Source organism: Lacerta agilis, chromosome 2, assembly GCF_009819535.1.
Source record: "Lacerta agilis isolate rLacAgi1 chromosome 2, rLacAgi1.pri, whole genome shotgun sequence".
Lineage (NCBI taxonomy): Eukaryota > Metazoa > Chordata > Lepidosauria > Squamata > Lacertidae > Lacerta > Lacerta agilis.
In genome coordinates, this window is record NC_046313.1 from 50,155,926 (window position 1) to 50,174,279 (window position 18,354).

Genomic DNA, 18,354 nt, shown 5'->3' on the forward strand with positions numbered 1-18,354 from the left:
TTTGTTAATTATAAGTTTATTTTGAATAAGCAAGGAGATATTGGATTTTAAGTTAAAAGCAGCATGATAAAGGACAGAAGAAATAAGTTTAGTTTTTATAAGAATATTCTGTTAAGATTTATGTTATAATAGGACGATTAAGAGAATTGTGCTATCTTTAACTGAAGTTAAAAAAATTTTTATAGAGAAAAGTTGTTAAGAAAGTAAAATATGGATTTAAAACCGAAGGTGAAAAGGCGGGGGAAGTCAAACGTCAAGATTCGAAAATAGAAATTTTTTTTTCTTAGGTATATAAACAAGAAGAAGAATCCTGGCAATATATGTATTTGTATTTGTTTTGTATTTGTAGGTGTGGGTCTGGGTATGTGTTGTATTATGAAAATGTTAATAAATTCTTCTTAAAAAAAAATAAAAAAATTTGTCCAGCTGTTCGTCCACCTTAGCCTTGAGGGCGAACGGAACCCGGCGTGGCTTTAGCTTGATTGGAGCGACTTGTGGATCAAGGCTAAAGGAGATGGGTGTACCTGTATATTGGCCCAATGTGCCATCAAAAACCTCGGCAAATTCTTTGGTTAAGGTTTCAACTTCTGCGTTGGCGATGCTGTTGATGCCGGTGACTTCCAGGCCAAGGGCGTCAAACCATTCTAGCCCTAGGAGGCTAGGGCGCGGATCTTCAACTACCACGAGTCAGAGTGGGCCTGAGAAACTCTTGAACTTGACATGGAATTGGCCAACGCCTGTCACGGGAATGTCGTTCCCTTGGTAGTCCCTCAAGTGTACGCGATGTAGGTCAAGCTGCCTTTTAGACAGCTTGGGCACCAGTCTTTTGATAGTGCTCCAGGACACAACTGACAGGGCAGACCCGGTGTCGATCTCCATGTCACACGGAGCTCCTTCGATGAGCACCGTGATGTGTAGTTTGCGTCGCGCAGTCAAGTCGGTTTGTCCAATTGTGGTTCCGGATGAGCAGCAACAGTTGGTGAGAGTGAAACAGTTACTGTTCGTGGACCGGGGTGACGACTTGGACTTACGAGATGGTGAAGAGGCTGTGTTTGACGGGGTTGATCGGCAAACCTTGGCAATGTGGCCTTTTCTGGAGCACTGTCGGCAGGTGGCGTCTCTGAATCGACATTTGGCGCGGGGGTGGTTGCCTCCACAGCCAGCGCATTCTGATTGGTCCTTGGACTTCTGTTTGAACTTCCCGCGTTCCCGCTTCGTCTGGTGCACGTCATCGTCTTCGCTGGTTGATGCCTCGTCGCTGCTAGCCTCTTCATGGTGTACAGCAATTGGCTTTTTTGTAGGACGTGGGCTGCTGGCCTTGCAGATCTCTTGGGCGGAGAGTTCAGCCGCTTCTGAGGCCGCAGCCTCCTCGATGGCCTTCTGCAGCGTGAGGTCTGGCTTGGCAAGGAGACACCGTTGCAGACGGTTGTCCCAGACCCCACAGACGATCCGATCCATCATGGCATCGTCTAAGTCTCGGAACTCGCAGGTTAATGCGGCCTTCCGGAGGGCGGCGACGTAGTCGTTGATCAACTCCCCCTCTGCCTGGTTCCGGTGGTAAAAAGCATGGCGGGCAGCAATTTTGGATGGCTTGGGCGCGTAGTGGCTGCGTAGCTTCTCTTGTAGCACGTCCCACGGTGCTCTGTGAACTGCGAGTGGAGCGACTAAAACTCTGGCCATCTCAAACACTTCGGGCCCGCAGAGGCTGAGGAAGAGGCCTCGCTTCCGCTCCTCTGATACTTCTGTTAGCTCGTTTGCTTGAAGGTAGCATTCGAACCGAGCGAGATACGAGTCCCATGATTCAGAGGCTGGGGCAAACGGCGGTAGAGGCACTAGTGTAGCCATGATTCCGATGCTGACGTGGTGGGCGATGGATGGAACACAGTGCTCTAGCCAGAACGGGCAGCTCTGAGTTGGTTCTGTTCAGTGATTTCGCTCAGCGTTTCAGCTCAGTGATTCAGCTCAGTGATTTGCCCTTGCTCCGAGACTGGATGTGTGCTGGCTGTGTTCTGATGTCCATAATCCCACCTTCGTCGCCAGTGTAATGTTGTGGGTGGACACAGCAGACAACACAGCGATTTCCAAACAGCTCTTGTTTATTCGCAGGCTGGAACAGAAGTGCCTGAAGGCCTCAGCAGCCTGCTTATATAGAACTCAGCTACATCGCAACAGTAACAACTTCCCACAGTTAACCAATCCCTGAACGTCCTTTTACAATCCCTCTTTTGCATATGCTGACCTGAGTGATAACTGCAGCAGAATGAACTATATACACACACCCCTAGTGGCCTAGGGCAAGAACTTCAATACATAACATTATTATTATTATTATTTCCTCCAGGTAACACATATACCGTAGTTCTCTCTCTCCCATTATATCCTCACAACCATCCTGTGAGATAAGTTAGGCTGAAAGACAATTACTGTCCCAATATCTCCCAATGAAATCCCATGTCTCATTTGTTTCTCAGCAGATTTGCCAGACAAACCTGAGTCCTACAATTTCTGACTTATTAATTCTTCCTCAGTAACATTCCCTTTTACTATTCTTACTCTGCTTGTCGATTTTGACACATGCTGTTGGCAATAAAGAGTAGAATAAGAGAAGCAGCACATCCTTTCACAATTTTTCACAGGACACTATTGTTATTAGGTGATGAGAATAAGAATGGATTAATTTTTTACACTGCTTCTTCCATAAAAGCTTTGTCACCTTGATCAATGAGCTCATTTTTTCTCTCCCCTCCAGATCAGTCTGGGGAGAGGAGGGCCACCCAACCAACAGGACTGCAAATTGTGTACCTTCTTCACAATCTTTTTCTATGAACTCTTCATTACACTGTTCGTTTTCTGCACATTCTCCAGTTAATGGATTGCAGTTCTTAGTGCCATTACAGGTGCAGTTTATACTACAATCAGGACCATAATACCCTGGTGTGCAAGCTGCCAAAAGAATTTCAAATATCAATTATAATGGCATATTAAAATGACCATAATATGTTTTGTTTTGTTTTTTTAAAGCAGGATGGTGAAATTTACATAATAGCATCTCCTCGCTGCTCTGCAAAAAACTGACCAGTCTTACGAAACAACTGTGTGACACAAACCTTAGGCCAGCCTCCTGATGACCCAGAAACCAATTTGGGATGGATGGAGTGTCATCCAATCAGGAAGAGGGTGTTAAAAGTTAGAACCTGACAGTCTGGGCTTGAGTACCTGTGAGAGCTAAGATAGTCTGAGAGTCTGTCACTTAGGTTTAGACAAAGCTTGGAAACTGCCTACTTCAGGATCAGTTAAAAACCTGGTTAGGGAAGACTTTCAGGTTAGCTAGGCAGAGCAACCTGGACTGCTTCCTATCTCTTGCCTTTAACCACAAATGTATAGACATGCTACAGAATATGTGAATAAGTTTGTGGAACAGTCACCACCAATTCAATGGACAACAGTTTGGGAATACCTGGTCTGGAAGAAGTGTAAACTGAAGCATCTTTTGAAGCTTCAGTGGGTGCTCAGTACAGTACTCATTTCAAAACAATAGGTCTATCACTAGCTATTAATCATGATAGCTAATTGGGAACCTCCAAATATGGAGGCAGTGTACCCAGAATACCACTTGGTTAGGGACAATAATGAAGGAGGGATTGTGAGCTTCCCAGAGGTCATTGGGCTAGCCACTATAGTATTAATATAAAAAGAGTGATTCATTTATATAATGGGTTAATTAATCCCTGTCACAGGATTCCACAAGTGTGGCATACTGTTACATACCAGTTTTCAAATATGCTGTAAAGAGATTTGCATAAGATCCCCTGACAAATACAAGACGCTTTGCAATCAGTGTTATGTAAATAGTTCTTATCCTTTGAACTCCAGTGCAAAGGCTTCTTTTGTCTCTACAATGCTGAAAGGCGTCATGTAACGATATGTGGGTGACTACTTTAGTGTTCTTGACAATGCCAGTGAGGTAATAGCCACCAAATTCGATGAAATCCATACTTTCTAGAACACAAACAAAATTAGTTTGGATAAATAGCTGTGCAATTTACATACATCATTTGAAGGACTTCTGTGCCAATCAAACATTAAGCCTAGACAGATGAAAAGAAGCTGCTGGAGAGAGACTGTGAGTAACATAAAGGAGTGTTTTCAGCTATCCCATCCCTTGCCCATCTTATAAACTGCTGCAGGAAAGGGTCTATGAGCAACATCGTGTGAGGGGTGTTTTTAGGACTAATGAAAATGCAAAGCCCCTTGATATTTTTTGAAATTGGATGCTACATGTTGTTTATGTAATCTTGTTGTATTTATAATATTGAAATGTGAGGTTTTGTGTGTGAGTGGGGTTTTTTTGCTGTTATGAGATGTTTACTATGTCATTATTTTGCTATGTTATTATGAAATTGTTTTTGTAGTGTTTGTTTTAAATGCATCCCTGTTTCTTTGTTGTGTCGCTTTGAGCATGGTTTTTTGTGGAAAGGCAGCATACCAGTAAAATAAATGAATGAATGAACAGGAAAAAAAGGGAAAATATAAGTGTCATGAATTATACCAGGAATCTGGCAAGGATTATTTCTCCCCTTCAATTCAGAAGGCAATGTAGGAAAAGTCCCACTTACCTAGAACAGAAAACACAATAAACCCAAATAACACTCGAAACTAGGGCAGTTTGTGTCCTCACTCATCCAGGGCCCAATTCAGTGACTTGGACTGGGACAATTCAGACTCAGCCCCTGGATTCTGCAAACAAATACTTGGAAATCCCACTGATTTGCACTGGGAAACAAAAATGGCCATGCCTTCCTTGTATTGAAACACAGGTATGCCTACAGGATATTTGAAGACATGGTAGACCCTACAAAATGAGTCAACTTTGCCAAATTTCAGACAGGTAGCGCAGAGTTTTTGGGATAATTACCTTTAAAGTTTACTTTTTTAAAAAATTGTTAAGACCATACAGTTGGTTGAGTGTTTGATCCTGCCAATTCTCATTTGCAACTTAGAAGGAGAGTTGGAATATAAAGGACTAAGACTTCTTCTTTGCATTGTTCCTGCAGAAAATGAGATGAGCCCCTCTTGATGCATGACTGATAATTGCACAGCACCTTCAGTTTATAAGATCTCCATTTCCTCTTAAACTTTTGGTAACTATAGCAGGAGGAGGAGCTATCAGTAACTCCAAAGACGTGCTGTGCTGGAGGAATCTTATCTTTTTCTATGTTGTTTATTGGCTACCCTAGCTGGAAGGAAAGGGGGAAGTGGATCTACTGCTGAACCTCAAGGCCTCTTCCTCTCTACATTTCTGAGAATCTTCAGGACCTTCTGAGCAACCAGGATATAAACCTCTGACAAAGCTGGGATTGGAAGATGGTTCTTAGTCACACACACCCCAATCCAGAAGATGACAATGCTTTTTTCAGATTAGCTGCCCTGAAAACCTAATCAGAGACATTCACCTCCCCCCAGTGGTGACCAATGGCTGCTTCATGTGCTGCTCTTTCAATACTCTGCCTAGTCCTGAGAAAAAGGCCCAGAGGAAAGGGCAGGTGGGGAAAGGAGGAAGGTGCACTGTGCATCTTCACTGTTCCAGTGCTGTTTCTCCTCTGGCCAGCCAGGCCCTGAAGAGAATGGGGATTATAAAGAGTTAATTAAGTAGACAGGCACCTTCTGTTTCAACTTTTAAATGCTTGCTTAAAACTCTTCTATTCCATCAAGCCTATGCAGGCAACTAAGAATATATCTTTCCACAATAATTAAGGGAAGAGTGTTTTTAAATTTTTTATATGATTTAAGCTGTATGGTTTAATGTACTGTGATTGTAAACCACTTTAATATTTTGTATGAATAGCAATACAGTACATAAATATTTTTACAAACAAAAAAAAGAAAGCAAGCAAGCAATGCTGCAATGCAGAAAGTTAGCCAACTTTGCCTTAAATTTAAATTTATGCTATCATTGGTTGCTAATGCAAACTCCCACAACTATATTGCAACTTCTATTATCAGCTTCTTAAGAGCTTGGTGATATAAATATTTCAAAATCTTTCAGAATTTTCATATTGCTAAGTAAAATCTGATTATGCAAATAATTCAGATCCCACAAGAAAAGCTGATCTTAACTTACTGGGCTAGCAATTTGGGTAAAAAAAAAGAGAGTTGTACTTTTGATGCACAAAATATTGATTTTAATTAAATTTCAACAATTTGTGTATTAGGGTGGCCATACTGAAATTGGCATGGAAGTCTTTTTAAAATTTAACTATCTTATTGCATGTCTTCTAATGTTTTACATAAATCAGTAGTAGTATTTCACATTACCCTCTTCTCTTTTCTTGCAAACCCACGATTTTTTCCCATAACAACTAGTTCCTGGCATTGAACCTTCGGGAACATTTAGCTGCACACAGCAATTCCAGGTGAACGTCCACGAATTATTACGTAACCTCAATTTTTAGAAACACACACAGAAAAAGCTTTGTTATTTTGAAAATGGATTTACAAACTTTAATAGTATTCAATGTTACTATTGCCCATTTGCATTCTATTAAGGGCTACTTCACAAAGTACCTTGTTAAGAAAACAAAATATTGCATATAAATATGTGAAAACATAACACACACACACACACACACATATGGAAAAGCATGAAACATATACATGGTAAATACATAATTAAGTATGGCTACAGTTAGAAGGGACACGGATGGCACTGTGGTCTAAACCACAGAGCCTAAGGCTTGCCGATCAGAAGGTTGGCGGTTCAGTCCCAGCTCCTGCCCTCCTAGCAGTTCAAAAGCACGTCAAAGAGCAAGTAGATAAATAGGTACTGCTCCGGCCGGAAGGGGTACCTTTACCTTTACAGTTAGCCAAACTTTTGCTTTCTGTTCCATAGCCTCCTGGTTTACACAACACAGAAAGCCAAACATTTGGCTTAGTGTTTTGTCTTGGGCTCATGGTACAGAAGGGAAAGGGCCAGAGAAAAGAAAAGCAACTGCAAGCTGCATGTTTGTGTGGTCATTGTAAGCCAGTTTCCTGTACCACGACATGTGAACCAGGGCAGTAAGCAGTGCAGCTAGTGGTCTCCTGGAATGAGTATCAGAAATACCACATAGCAGGTGGAAGCAGCAGAATTAAGCAACAGAAAGGCTTAAGGTAAATTCTAACACATGCTCTGAACACTTCGTAGTATTTTTTTTTGGGGGGGAACCCACATTTCAAATTCCTCTAATGAGTTTTTGAGTTTGGCAGCTTCTAGCAGCATGCTAGTGTCACACAACAAAAACAACATTCAGCAATATGAGTGTGGTATAAGATTGAAGCACAGGGGTTTTCAGAGTTAATCAAGTCAGTCAAGAGAGTTAAGTCAGGAGTTCAGTAAGATCAGTTGGCAGTCTGTGAGTTGAGTGGAACAGTGTGTCAGTTTAGTCAGAGAGTCAGTGTGAGAGCTTTAGCTAGTCAGACAGTGTGTGAGAGTCTGAGTTAAGAACCTAGACAGTTCAGTTGGGAACTGGGAGGTGGTTGGTTCGATAGGAAGGTATAGGCCAGTATAGGAACTAGCAAAGAGATATTGACAAGATATTATCTAAGAACTTAAGCAAAGCACTGCATTCGAAACCATAAGCTTGTTACTGTGTGAAAAATAAACTTGTTCTTTTTGGTTCAATTTTAAAACCCCGACTGGACTCAGTGATTACCAGGGAGTACCTGGTTGGTGGCAGCGGGAGAGCGGTACAGTGGTGGCACAGGGATCAATAGTCCGTTAAATGACCGGGGATCCTGTGTGAACACCAAAGTGAGCCTACCAGGATTTTATGCAAATAGTTCTGGACAATGTATCTCCAGTAGAGCTACTTTAAGTTTCAGAGGGAGCATGGGGCTGATCATGAACCTCAGAACTATTATGATACAGTGGTACCTTGGGTTACATAAGCTTCAGGTTACAAACTCTGCTAACCCAGAAATAACGCTTTAGGTTAAGAACTTTGCTTCAGGATAAGAACAGAAATTGTGCTCTGGCGGCGCAGCGGCAGGCCCCATTAGCTAAAGTGGTGCTTCAGGTTAAGATCAGTTTCAGGTTAAGAACGGACCTCCGGAACGAATTAAGTACGTAACCAGAGGTACCACTGTATATTTATTTATATGCAACCTTTTCCCCTGAGGGGACTCAAGGATGCTTACAGATAAGAACTGCCAATATCAATAATTTGAAAAATTAAACATTGATAAAATTATAAACCATACACACAAATAAAATCTATTAAAACATTACCAACTATTACAATAAAAGCAGAATGGCAGCACCCGTTTCATTAAAAGCAGTCAGTGCCCAAAAGCCTGTTGGAACAAGGAAGTCTTCACCTGCTGGCAGGACAAGGAGGGAGCCAATATAGCTTATCTAGGGAGGGCAGGGCCAGATTTAGGTTTGATGAGGCCCTAAGCTACTGAAGGTAATGGGGCCCTCTATATGTCCAGCTGTCCTTTGTCAGCAAGAAATTATCACTGGTTTTTGTGTTGAATATATGCTATATGGTAATTTATGCACCTAATAGGTATCTAAACCATTTGCACATAACAAATAGGAGCCTACACAACACAAAATACTGTTGCTGTATGTAGGTTTTATTTTATTTGTTTTTTTAATCTTATATTTTGGAAATATACAGGTGAAACTCGAAAAATTAGAATATCGTGGAAAAGTCCATTTATGTAAGCAATTGTTTTCATTAGCTACTAGAGTTTAATATATGAGATAGACTCATGACATGCAAAGCGAGATATGTCAAGCCTTTGTTTGTTATAATTGGGTTTTCATCAGCTGTATGCCATAATCATCACAATTATAACAAACAAAGGCTTGACATATCTCGCTTTGCATGTCATGAGTCTATCTCATATATTAGTTTCACCTTTTAAGCTGAATTACTGAAAGAAATGAACCTTTCCACGATATTCAAATTTTTCGAGTTTCACCTGTACATCCAGGTTTTTTTTCCCCCTTTATTTTTTTTTGGGGGGGGGGGCCCCAAAAGAGTGTGGCCCTAAGCTATAGCCTGTTTAGCTTATACTTAAATCCAGCACTGGGGGGGGGTTCCAAAGTCTGGGAGCAGCCCGGGACATTCAACTTTGTTGTAAATTTCAAAGTGTATTCTTGCTGGCAGCAGCAACTGTGGGCATCACTCAACTTACCATTTTAAATCTGTGTATGAAACTTCAGCCTTTGACCACTCCAAATGGGTACAAAATCGACTACCATGAAGACCAATCCAATAGACTCCTCTTGGCAATATAGTAAGAAGTGAATCCTAAATAATTTAAAAGGTAGAACACCTATGAAAGAGTGGTGTAGAAATGGGGGACATATATTTTACAAAAACTTGTATATAAGCTTAAAACCATCCCCCCAAACTGGCATTTCCCACTGAAGTTGCTGCATGACATATCCAAAATCATATAAGTATATTATATATATTATATATTATATATAATTATATATATTATATATTATGTGAAAACACAGGCTTATACCATCTCGTTTCTACTAGATATCCAGAGAAGGTCTGTGTCCGTATATCGTCTACATATATCTCTTGCATCTAACCATGTATTTTCTGTTGCTTTGGGGAAGTAATAACAGCTGCCATGCCAGTACACCCAGTCACCTTCAAAAGGACATCTCCCGCCAATCAAGGTCCCTGAAATGTAAACACATACATACAGGGTGAATTGTTTCCAGGTAAGCCAGCCTAAATATTATATGTAATACTATGTTTTACTACCTATGTAGACCAAACGCATAAGATACATATCAAATCTCACAACTAGAATCAAAGAAACATGCTGCAAGCCTTATTTACCAGGCCCACCTCACAAGATCAGGTTCCACCAGTGTGCACTTTTCAGGTACCATAGAGCCTACAGCTGTCTTCTTCTCTTCCATCACTGTGCTAAAGTGGAACCCTTCTAGTTAGCAGTGAAATAATATGTCAGGCAAACAGCAAAATGCACTGTATTTTTATGTTGTGAACCACCCTGACATCTTTGAATGAAGGGTGTTATATAAATTTCAACAACAACAACAACAACAACAACAACATGCAGTCTCTAATCCTGGAGTGACTGCTTGGAAAATAGAAACCAAAGTGGGCACTATACTTCCTGAAACTATCTGATACGAGGCACTTTCATTTATATAAAATTATCTGAAAAACTATGCCTTCTTCACAATTATGGGCATTCCTCAACTATTTTGGAAAATGCCAAGATTTACTAGTAAACAAAAGAAACTAGGAAAAAGTGGATCTTTTATTCTTTAGCTAAATGACAGAAATTACAAGTCATGAGGCTTGTTTTGGACATTTTACCCAACACAATAAAAACTGCCCTTTATTGACAAATTACAGAAAACAAGCAAGCTCATTTACTTCATTCACTCCCTACAATTCATTCCTAAGTATCACTACAACACATGGTATTATAAAAAATAATTGAAACTCATTCTGATTTGATTAAGAAGTAGCCAACTTTCTTCCAGAGTATAAATATAAAGCATCTTCTTCTTTTAAGAAACAATTAAATTGTGGAATTGCCAATAATATTTTTTTGCCCGTGATCAGTTTTATTTGTTGAAAATACTTAATGCTGTTATTTTCACACTGTCTTTGAAAGGAGGATACTGGATTATTGCCAAATGATTATTGCCAAATGATTAGTTGAATTTTAAGCTTGTTATCATACAACATAGATCGCCAAACTACTGTCCGCAGGCCGGATCCAGCACAATTGCCCTCAGGATCCAGCCCGCAGATGGTCTGTGGATCAATTCTGATCGGGGGTTTTCCAGTAATTTTTTTCGCCACCATTTTTGGGGGCACCATTTCCCCCCTCCTCCTGGCTTCTCCCCACCCTGCATAGAGGAGGAAGGGGGTTGGGCTGAGCTGGCTGAGTGCCATTTTGGGCAGCGCCTCTCTGGGGCCGAAAGCAGCCCTTTCTTGCCGCTGGTCCCTCCGCCGCTGCTGCTTGCAAGGGCAGGCATAGGAGCCACGGTTGGCGCCTCTCCCAACCGTGGCTCCTTTGCCTGTCCTTGCGAGAGGCGGGCAACGGCTGTGGAGGGACCAGCGGCAAGAAAGGGCTCCTTTCAGGCCGCTCATCCCTCTGCCTCTGCCGCTCACACCATAGGTAGGCTGGGGGGAGGGGGGAGAGAGAAGCCCCCTCCGGTGCGTGTGTACACACGCGCGTACACACACCCACACGGTCTGGGGGACAGTCAACTGGCCCCCTCACAAAAAAAAGTTTGCTGACCCCTGTCATACAACATAATTAATAATCTTATCCTACAATCTTTATCAAATCCTTGATACCTTGAGTGAAGTCTGAATGCTATCTCTATTCTCTGATTTTTTAATATAATTGAAGTACTGAGCTAATCCATGACTTCAAAAGGCTGCTAACCTTTCCTTCCAACCTTGTGAGTAACAAATAGCAGCGTTATTACTTCACTTAGCTATATCCTGCTTGCACTTTGATCTGGATTTACATTTCAACTTCACACTTTTCAAAGAAATAGGATTGGTTCTATATACTGAAAGGAATTTAATTTCAGTTGAAACCACAAAAGGAACATGACTACTGTTTGATATTCCTACAATTTTTGTCATAATGTGGATTCTCATATTTACGGGAGCAGAAATTTTAAAGAAGAAGCAGAGAAAGCGGTTCCCAGATCACCTTTTTTGCAAGTGAAAGTAGGGTCATTTTTGCTGCAAAACAAGCTGTCACCACACAACCCTGTATAGGGGTTGCATGGCACATCATCACCACACTTGCGGCATATTTGTTCACAGTTCTCTCCAAATCTTCCACCGACACAATCTATGAAAGATGTAAAATGTTTTATTACAGTGAAATAAATTCACATGGTAATAACCATGCTAAGTGTAGGCTACATCTGTGGGTAAATCCAGCTACAGCTGCATAATAAATGGATTATGAAAAGACAATTTTATTCAAAACCCAATTTTAGGACAGGGGACATGATGTATAATAATAATAATAATTTCTTTATTTCTACCCTGCCCATCTGACTGGGTTGCCCCAGCTACTCTGGGCAGCTTCCAGCATATACAGAAACATAATAAAACATCAAACATTAAAAACTTTCCTATACAGGGCTGCCTTCAGATGTCTTCTAAAGGTTGTAGAGTTACTTATCTCCTTAACATCTGCTGACAGGGTACTCCACAGGGTAGACGCCACTACCTAGAAGGCCCTCTGCATGGTTCCCTGTAATCTCGCAGTGAAGGAACTGCCAGAAGGCCCTTGGAGCTGAATCTCAGTGTCTGGGCTAAACAATGGGGGTGGAGAAGCTCCTTCAGGTATCCTGGGCCGAGGCTGTTTAGGGCTTTAAAGGTAAGCATCAACACTTTGAATTGTGCTCGGAAACGTATTGGGAGCCAATGTAGGTCTTTCAGGACTGGTATTATATGGTCCCAGCAGCCACTCCCAGCCACCAGTCCAGCTTCTGCATTCTGGATTAGTTGTAGTTTCTGAGTCACCTTCAAAGGTAACCTCACGTAGAGTGTGTTGCACTAGTCCAAGAGGAAGATAATCAGGGCATGTACTACTCTGGTGAGACAGTGCGCAGGCAGGTAGAGTTGCAGCTGGCGTACCAGATGGAGCTGCCCTGGAGACAGAATTAACCTGTGCCTCCACAGACAGCTGAGAGTCCAAAATGACTCCCAGGCTGCATACCTAATCCTTCAGAAGCACAGTTACTCTATTCAGGACAAGAAGAAGAAGAAGAAGAAGAAAGAAGAAGAAGAAGAAGAAGAAGAAGAAGAAGAAGAAGAAGGTTTGGATTTGATATCCCACTTTTCACTACCCGAAGGAGTCTCAAAGTGGCTAACATTCTCCTTTCCCTACCTCCCCCACAACAAACACTCTGTGAGGTGAGTGGGGCTGAGAGACTTCAAAGAAGTGTGACTAGCCCAAGGTCACCCAGCAGCTGCATGTGGAGGAGTGGAGACACGAACCCGGTTCCCCAGATTACGAGTCTACTGCTCTTAACCACTACACCACACTGGCTCTCTAGGGAGTCCCCACACCTGCTTGCCCCCTGTATCCCAGAAACAGTATTTCTGCCTTGTTAGGATTCAACCTTAATCCATTAGCTGCCATCCATCCTCCAACTGCCTCCAGATACTCACACAGGACACTTCACTGGCTCTGATCTAAATGAGAGGTAGAGTTGGGTATCATCCGCAAACTGGTGAACACCCAGCCCAAACCCCCTGAAGATCTCTCCCAGTGGCTTCATATAGATGTTAAAAAGCATGACTGAATCATCCGGACATGAATATGACATAGAATTTAGTATCTACCAGAAAATAGTATAGCAATTGATGGCACATATTTGTTATGCCCACATTCATTGTTCTTTGTCTCTTTGTTGTCTTTGCCCACTGCGAGTATTTAGATGGTAAACTCCTTAGAGCTACAAGCCTTCTTTTACTTCTATATTACATATATCTGAAGCATCCCCTCAGTATGTAGAAACCACTGCCTCATTTAGCATGGTCCAGTGTCACTTTCTAATTAATAGGCATGCACCCATCCCAAATTTGATATTACTAAAAATAATACAGACAAACCACTTGCATTTGAGTTAAATTATATAAATTTCAGCAAAGAGATAAAAGTAAATAATTCTGCACATACTTGTACTGCATACCTGATTTAATCCAGGTTTTCACACTTTTGTCCCTGGTATTGTATATGTTTAGACCAGTGTGCATCATGAATTCTTTCCCTGCTTCTACTACTCCAATACATGCTGAGAAGACTAAACAGGCTTGTTTAGCCTCATTTAAAGTAGAATATCTAGGAGCATTTCCATCAGGTAGGTAAAATGCTCTTCCAATGAATTTGGTAAAGAGATCAACATCTGTTTAAAATAAAAGGAACAGTCAACTTAAATGAAATGTATAAAATATGACTGCTCCGAATTATTGTGCAGATTAGTGATGTGCAAGTCCATCCTGCCAGTTCATAAATGGACAGATATACTCTGGTTTAAGGGCCCCAAACTAGAGTGACTGTTGCAACAGACAGACTAACAGATAACAATGCATTGTTATGTCTTTTTCACCAAATTATTTTTTTCTAAAAGATTCCCCTTTTCATTGGTACAAATGTTTGTCTTGTCAAGGACCTGAGCTTTCAGAAGTAGTACACATTTACACACAAATGATTGCAGTGCCAAAATCAAGAATTTGAATGGCCACACAAGTAATACTGATATTTGTTATGTATTGATGTTCTCACCCTAGGCCACTAGGGGTGTGTGTATATAGTTCATTCTGCTGCAGTTTTCACTCAGGTCCACATATGCAAATGAAGGATTGTAAACTGACGCTCAAGGATTGGGTAACTGCAGAAAGTTGTTACTGTTGCTTTGTAGCTGAGTTCTATATAAGCAGGTTGCTGAGCCCTTCAGCTCAGTTCTGTTCCAGCCTGAGAATAAACAAGAGCTGTTTGGAAATCACTGTGTCGTCTGCTGTGTCCACCCACGACTTAACAATATTCCTGCACTCAATTGGAAGCCACAGAAGCTGAGTCGGACGTTCAGCTTCCGAAAAACGTTTGCAAACCAGAACACTCACTTCCGAGTTTGTAGTGTTCGGGAGCTGATTTGTTCAGGAGCCAAGCCGTTCGACTACCAAGGTACTATTAAATTGATATGTGAGTGTTTTAAATGTGTGGATCTGTCCTGCAGCTTTTTATTGTTTTAATGTATTTTTTTTATTAAAATGGTGAGTGTGATCTGTCAAGAGTATATTTTAATGAAGAAAAAGTGGGACAGAAATCACAAATAAATAATAATAATTTGTGAGTCAAATTCACTGAAATCAGGAGGGCTGCGTGGCCAGAGAAAGTCAACAGGTTTTAAGAGAACTAAAGGAGGGTATGATAGAGTTGTTATAACTCATTACCTGTATTCATTTCCTGTCCAGTGCTGATCTGGTCAAAGAGATTTCACATCTTTTTGAAGCACTATTATCTGTTTGATGGGGTGATACTGATAGCAATATTGACAATGGGGACAAACCACAAGAAATAACACAACTATATCACTTCCAGCTTTTTTGGGGGGGGGGGGAAACACATTAGTTTCTAGCCAGAGTCAAGTTGTGCATCTGTTTCTGAGAGGCAAAAACAACTTCTTAATTTACCTTGTCGCTTGCAAATCCATTTTCTGTGAAGAGAACAATCAATCACAGAAAGATATCTCTTGAAAGCAACTCCACAGTCAGAAACAGATTGTGTATATCTTCTGTTTTGCCTAACCACCCTGCCAGCAGTTAAGGAAGAAGGGAAAAAATGTACAGGTTCTTGATTAATTAAACCATTACTTAAGGCTTGCTCTATTTCAACAATACTACGGGAAGTTTTCAAAACCACACAGTAATTGAAGAAACTTCAATTGCATTCTAAAATTAGCAACCTGAAAAACCATATAAAGATTTAAGGCTGGTTCAATCTGAGAAGTAGCATTCTGCTTGTATATACTTCGTCAACTAACTGTATAGAAATAAGAAAAAGTAATGGTCGGAAGAGGAAAGAAAACTGTGCAGAATAAGCTAGAATCTAAAAGAGGTTGGCAAGGCAAGACTAGCCAGTAAGGAAAGAATCTAGAGGAAACCCCTGTTCCTGGGCAAGGCACAGAAGGAACAAAGAAGGGATTTTTTGGAAGCCATATCTAGTATAAAGATTGAGGCTATGTGATCCCTGCCTTTCTTGGGCAGGAAGAAGAGACAACCCATTCTTTCAGTGTCTCATCCTCACTTATGCCAGAGAATGACAAACTGCCCTGAAATTGCCATAAATTATCCATTCAGTTTGGACAATGATATTTCGACAAGCCTTTTGCCCATGTGCACAACTCCTTCACAATGTAAACATTCAAAACTAAGTCAAAACATGAAACTGCAATAACTGGTTTTGAAACAAACCAAGATACTAAACCATAGTTTGAATTTGGTTTAATATACTATCTTGTGCTAAAGGTGATAACCATAGTTTCTAGGGTCAGATGAAATGGGAAACCATGGTTAATTTGAGATTTTCCAGTTTGACTGCTTGCTCCACAAAGAGAAGAATGAAGAAGCTTAAAATATGGACGAAAGACTTGTTCATAACTTGACGTAATACACTGAATTGACAGTCATTGTGGTTTTAGAGACTTGAAAATCAGCGAGATCCTTACTGAAACAGAAAGAACCTCTGAATACTTTCTTACAATAAAGAGCATGTACTAGAATCTGAATATATCACATGATCATTTTTTTCTGTTGAGAGAATAGACTTTACTAAGGCTCTGAAAACGGTCTTTTCTGTTAATACTGGACTATATTAGAAAACATCTCACCATGCATTTTGAAAGACTGAAGTTGTGTTATCTACCCAAATATATTGATATGTCCGCTTGCTGAAGGTCAAACCAATCCAGCTGTCATCTCCTTTATACTGTACCCACATCTGTAAGAATAAAGAATAAATAAATCTGAACCGTTCTTTATGGTGTAGGAGTAGAATAGGTTTAATATAAACCAACATTCAGAAAAGGGGAAAAAGTCCTAAACCTATTTTATAGCAAGAATCCTAAAGCCTTATATCCAAACAACATTTAATCATTACCGCATGTCTAGTTTAGATAACGATGGTATATGCTTTTAAATAATAATTTAAGAGAGAAAACTGAAGTAAGCACACGGATTACAAAGCTCCAAATCTCTTCAGATAGTAGCATTGCTAACATACATTCAGTTTCTCTCAGCTGCAAGGGAGCTTTCTAAAGCATTCATAGTCACTGTAAGAGCACTGTATAAGGGTTCTCACCACCACTTTCTATAATAAGTCTAAAATACTTTTGTTATTGTTAGGTAACTAATGCTGCAATTGTAACCAGAAGTAACAGTGGCTGGCTGGAGACACTACCACAACAGAGTCCTTTTGTGCTGGAAAAAGAAAGACCCACGCAACTGGCCTCACTCATGATTGAAGAAGTCACACACACAAATCATAGTCACATGATACAGTAAACTGGGGAAGTACCTCCCATGTTGGGTAGGTATTGAATTGCTTAATCTGAATGGAGAAAACACCTGCAATCTGTATGGCTTCTAAAATGAACAAAAGAAAACAGGAACAGAATTAATCTAATTAAGTCTAATTCACAAACCAGCCTCTATCCAGTATGAGAAGGATATAAAGCAATTACCACCCCCAGCTCACAAAAAGTACCCTTTTCATGACTGTTTGTAATTTTAACTAGGTCTGTTCCCTTAAATCCTTGGCATGCCATCCTGGCATCGGTCCATGTGGCTGTTTTTGTGTGTTCCACATAGTAACATGACTTGGCATAATGGTACCACTGGGGCTTCTTTGGGCACGGATTTGTGAAAGCTTAAAAACCAATACAGTAAGTTGTAATATAACTTTGAAACCACAAGATACACCTGCATATCTATGTAATTTAATGCATTTCTAGCTGTGAGCAAACCATACTAAATTAAAAAAGTAAAAAAAGGACCCTTGGAGGGTTAAGTCCAGTCAAGGCGACTATGGGGTTGCGGCACTCATCTCGCTTCAGTCTAAGGGAGCCAGTGTTCATCCACAGACAGCTTTCTGGGTCACGTGGCCAGCATGACTAATCCGCTTCTGGCGCAGCGGAACACTGTGACGGAAACCAGAGCACATAGTAATTGTAGTACCTTTGTAGCACTTCAGAGAGCGCCACCTAGTGAGTTTGTGGCTCAGTCGCTTAAGTTACTATTACATGCAGCAGTTTCCTGTATCATTTATTTTATCTACACAGTTAACTAATGTGAGGTAAATGGTAAAATTTAAAGGAAAGATATTAGTAAATGAAAACAAAATTTCAATGGTTAGTAAAAAAGTTAGAGTGACTTCTACAGAGTGGCTGACATAAATTAAAAGAGGTACTAAAAGAAAGGCAGAGAAAGCCACATAAAATGAGAGAATAAAAAAGGAAAACCTACGGTATGCCTAGAAACTGTCATATTTTGTACCTTTTGCATTACACTCTGGATATGGGGAGTCCAAGGTACACTTGGTAGGGCCAATGGCTACACATTCTCCAGTAATCGGATGGCAAGGCAAGTTATTGGCACACTTTTTGCAAGTGAATTGACAATTTGTACCAAAAAATCCAGGATTGCAAACTAGAATAAAATTTGAGAATTAAAACAGCAAAAGAATAAACTAAAAACCGGATGAACAAGTACATTTCAACATATGACTTTTACTATGAGCTATTTTAGGTATGCAAATAGAACCCAA

The 18,354-nt window shown here is 40.6% G+C and overlaps 1 protein-coding gene across 1 annotated transcript in view; it reads right to left on the reverse strand.

The window, feature by feature from the left end:
* The window catches only part of LOC117042294, an 86,226-nt gene that overhangs the window by 18,948 nt on the left and 48,924 nt on the right, over nt 1-18,354 (reverse strand). Inside the window, exons 27-37 of the mRNA XM_033141841.1 lie at nt 18,084-18,236; nt 17,297-17,457; nt 16,421-16,530; nt 15,225-15,343; nt 13,724-13,936; nt 11,722-11,865; nt 9,523-9,689; nt 9,184-9,299; nt 6,316-6,440; nt 3,769-3,999; nt 2,803-2,943 (exon numbers count right to left, since the gene is read on the reverse strand). Coding sequence (XP_032997732.1) covers nt 2,803-2,943; nt 3,769-3,999; nt 6,316-6,440; nt 9,184-9,299; nt 9,523-9,689; nt 11,722-11,865; nt 13,724-13,936; nt 15,225-15,343; nt 16,421-16,530; nt 17,297-17,457; nt 18,084-18,236 — 1,680 coding nt within the window. The remainder of the gene's footprint in view (nt 1-2,802; nt 2,944-3,768; nt 4,000-6,315; nt 6,441-9,183; nt 9,300-9,522; nt 9,690-11,721; nt 11,866-13,723; nt 13,937-15,224; nt 15,344-16,420; nt 16,531-17,296; nt 17,458-18,083; nt 18,237-18,354) is intronic.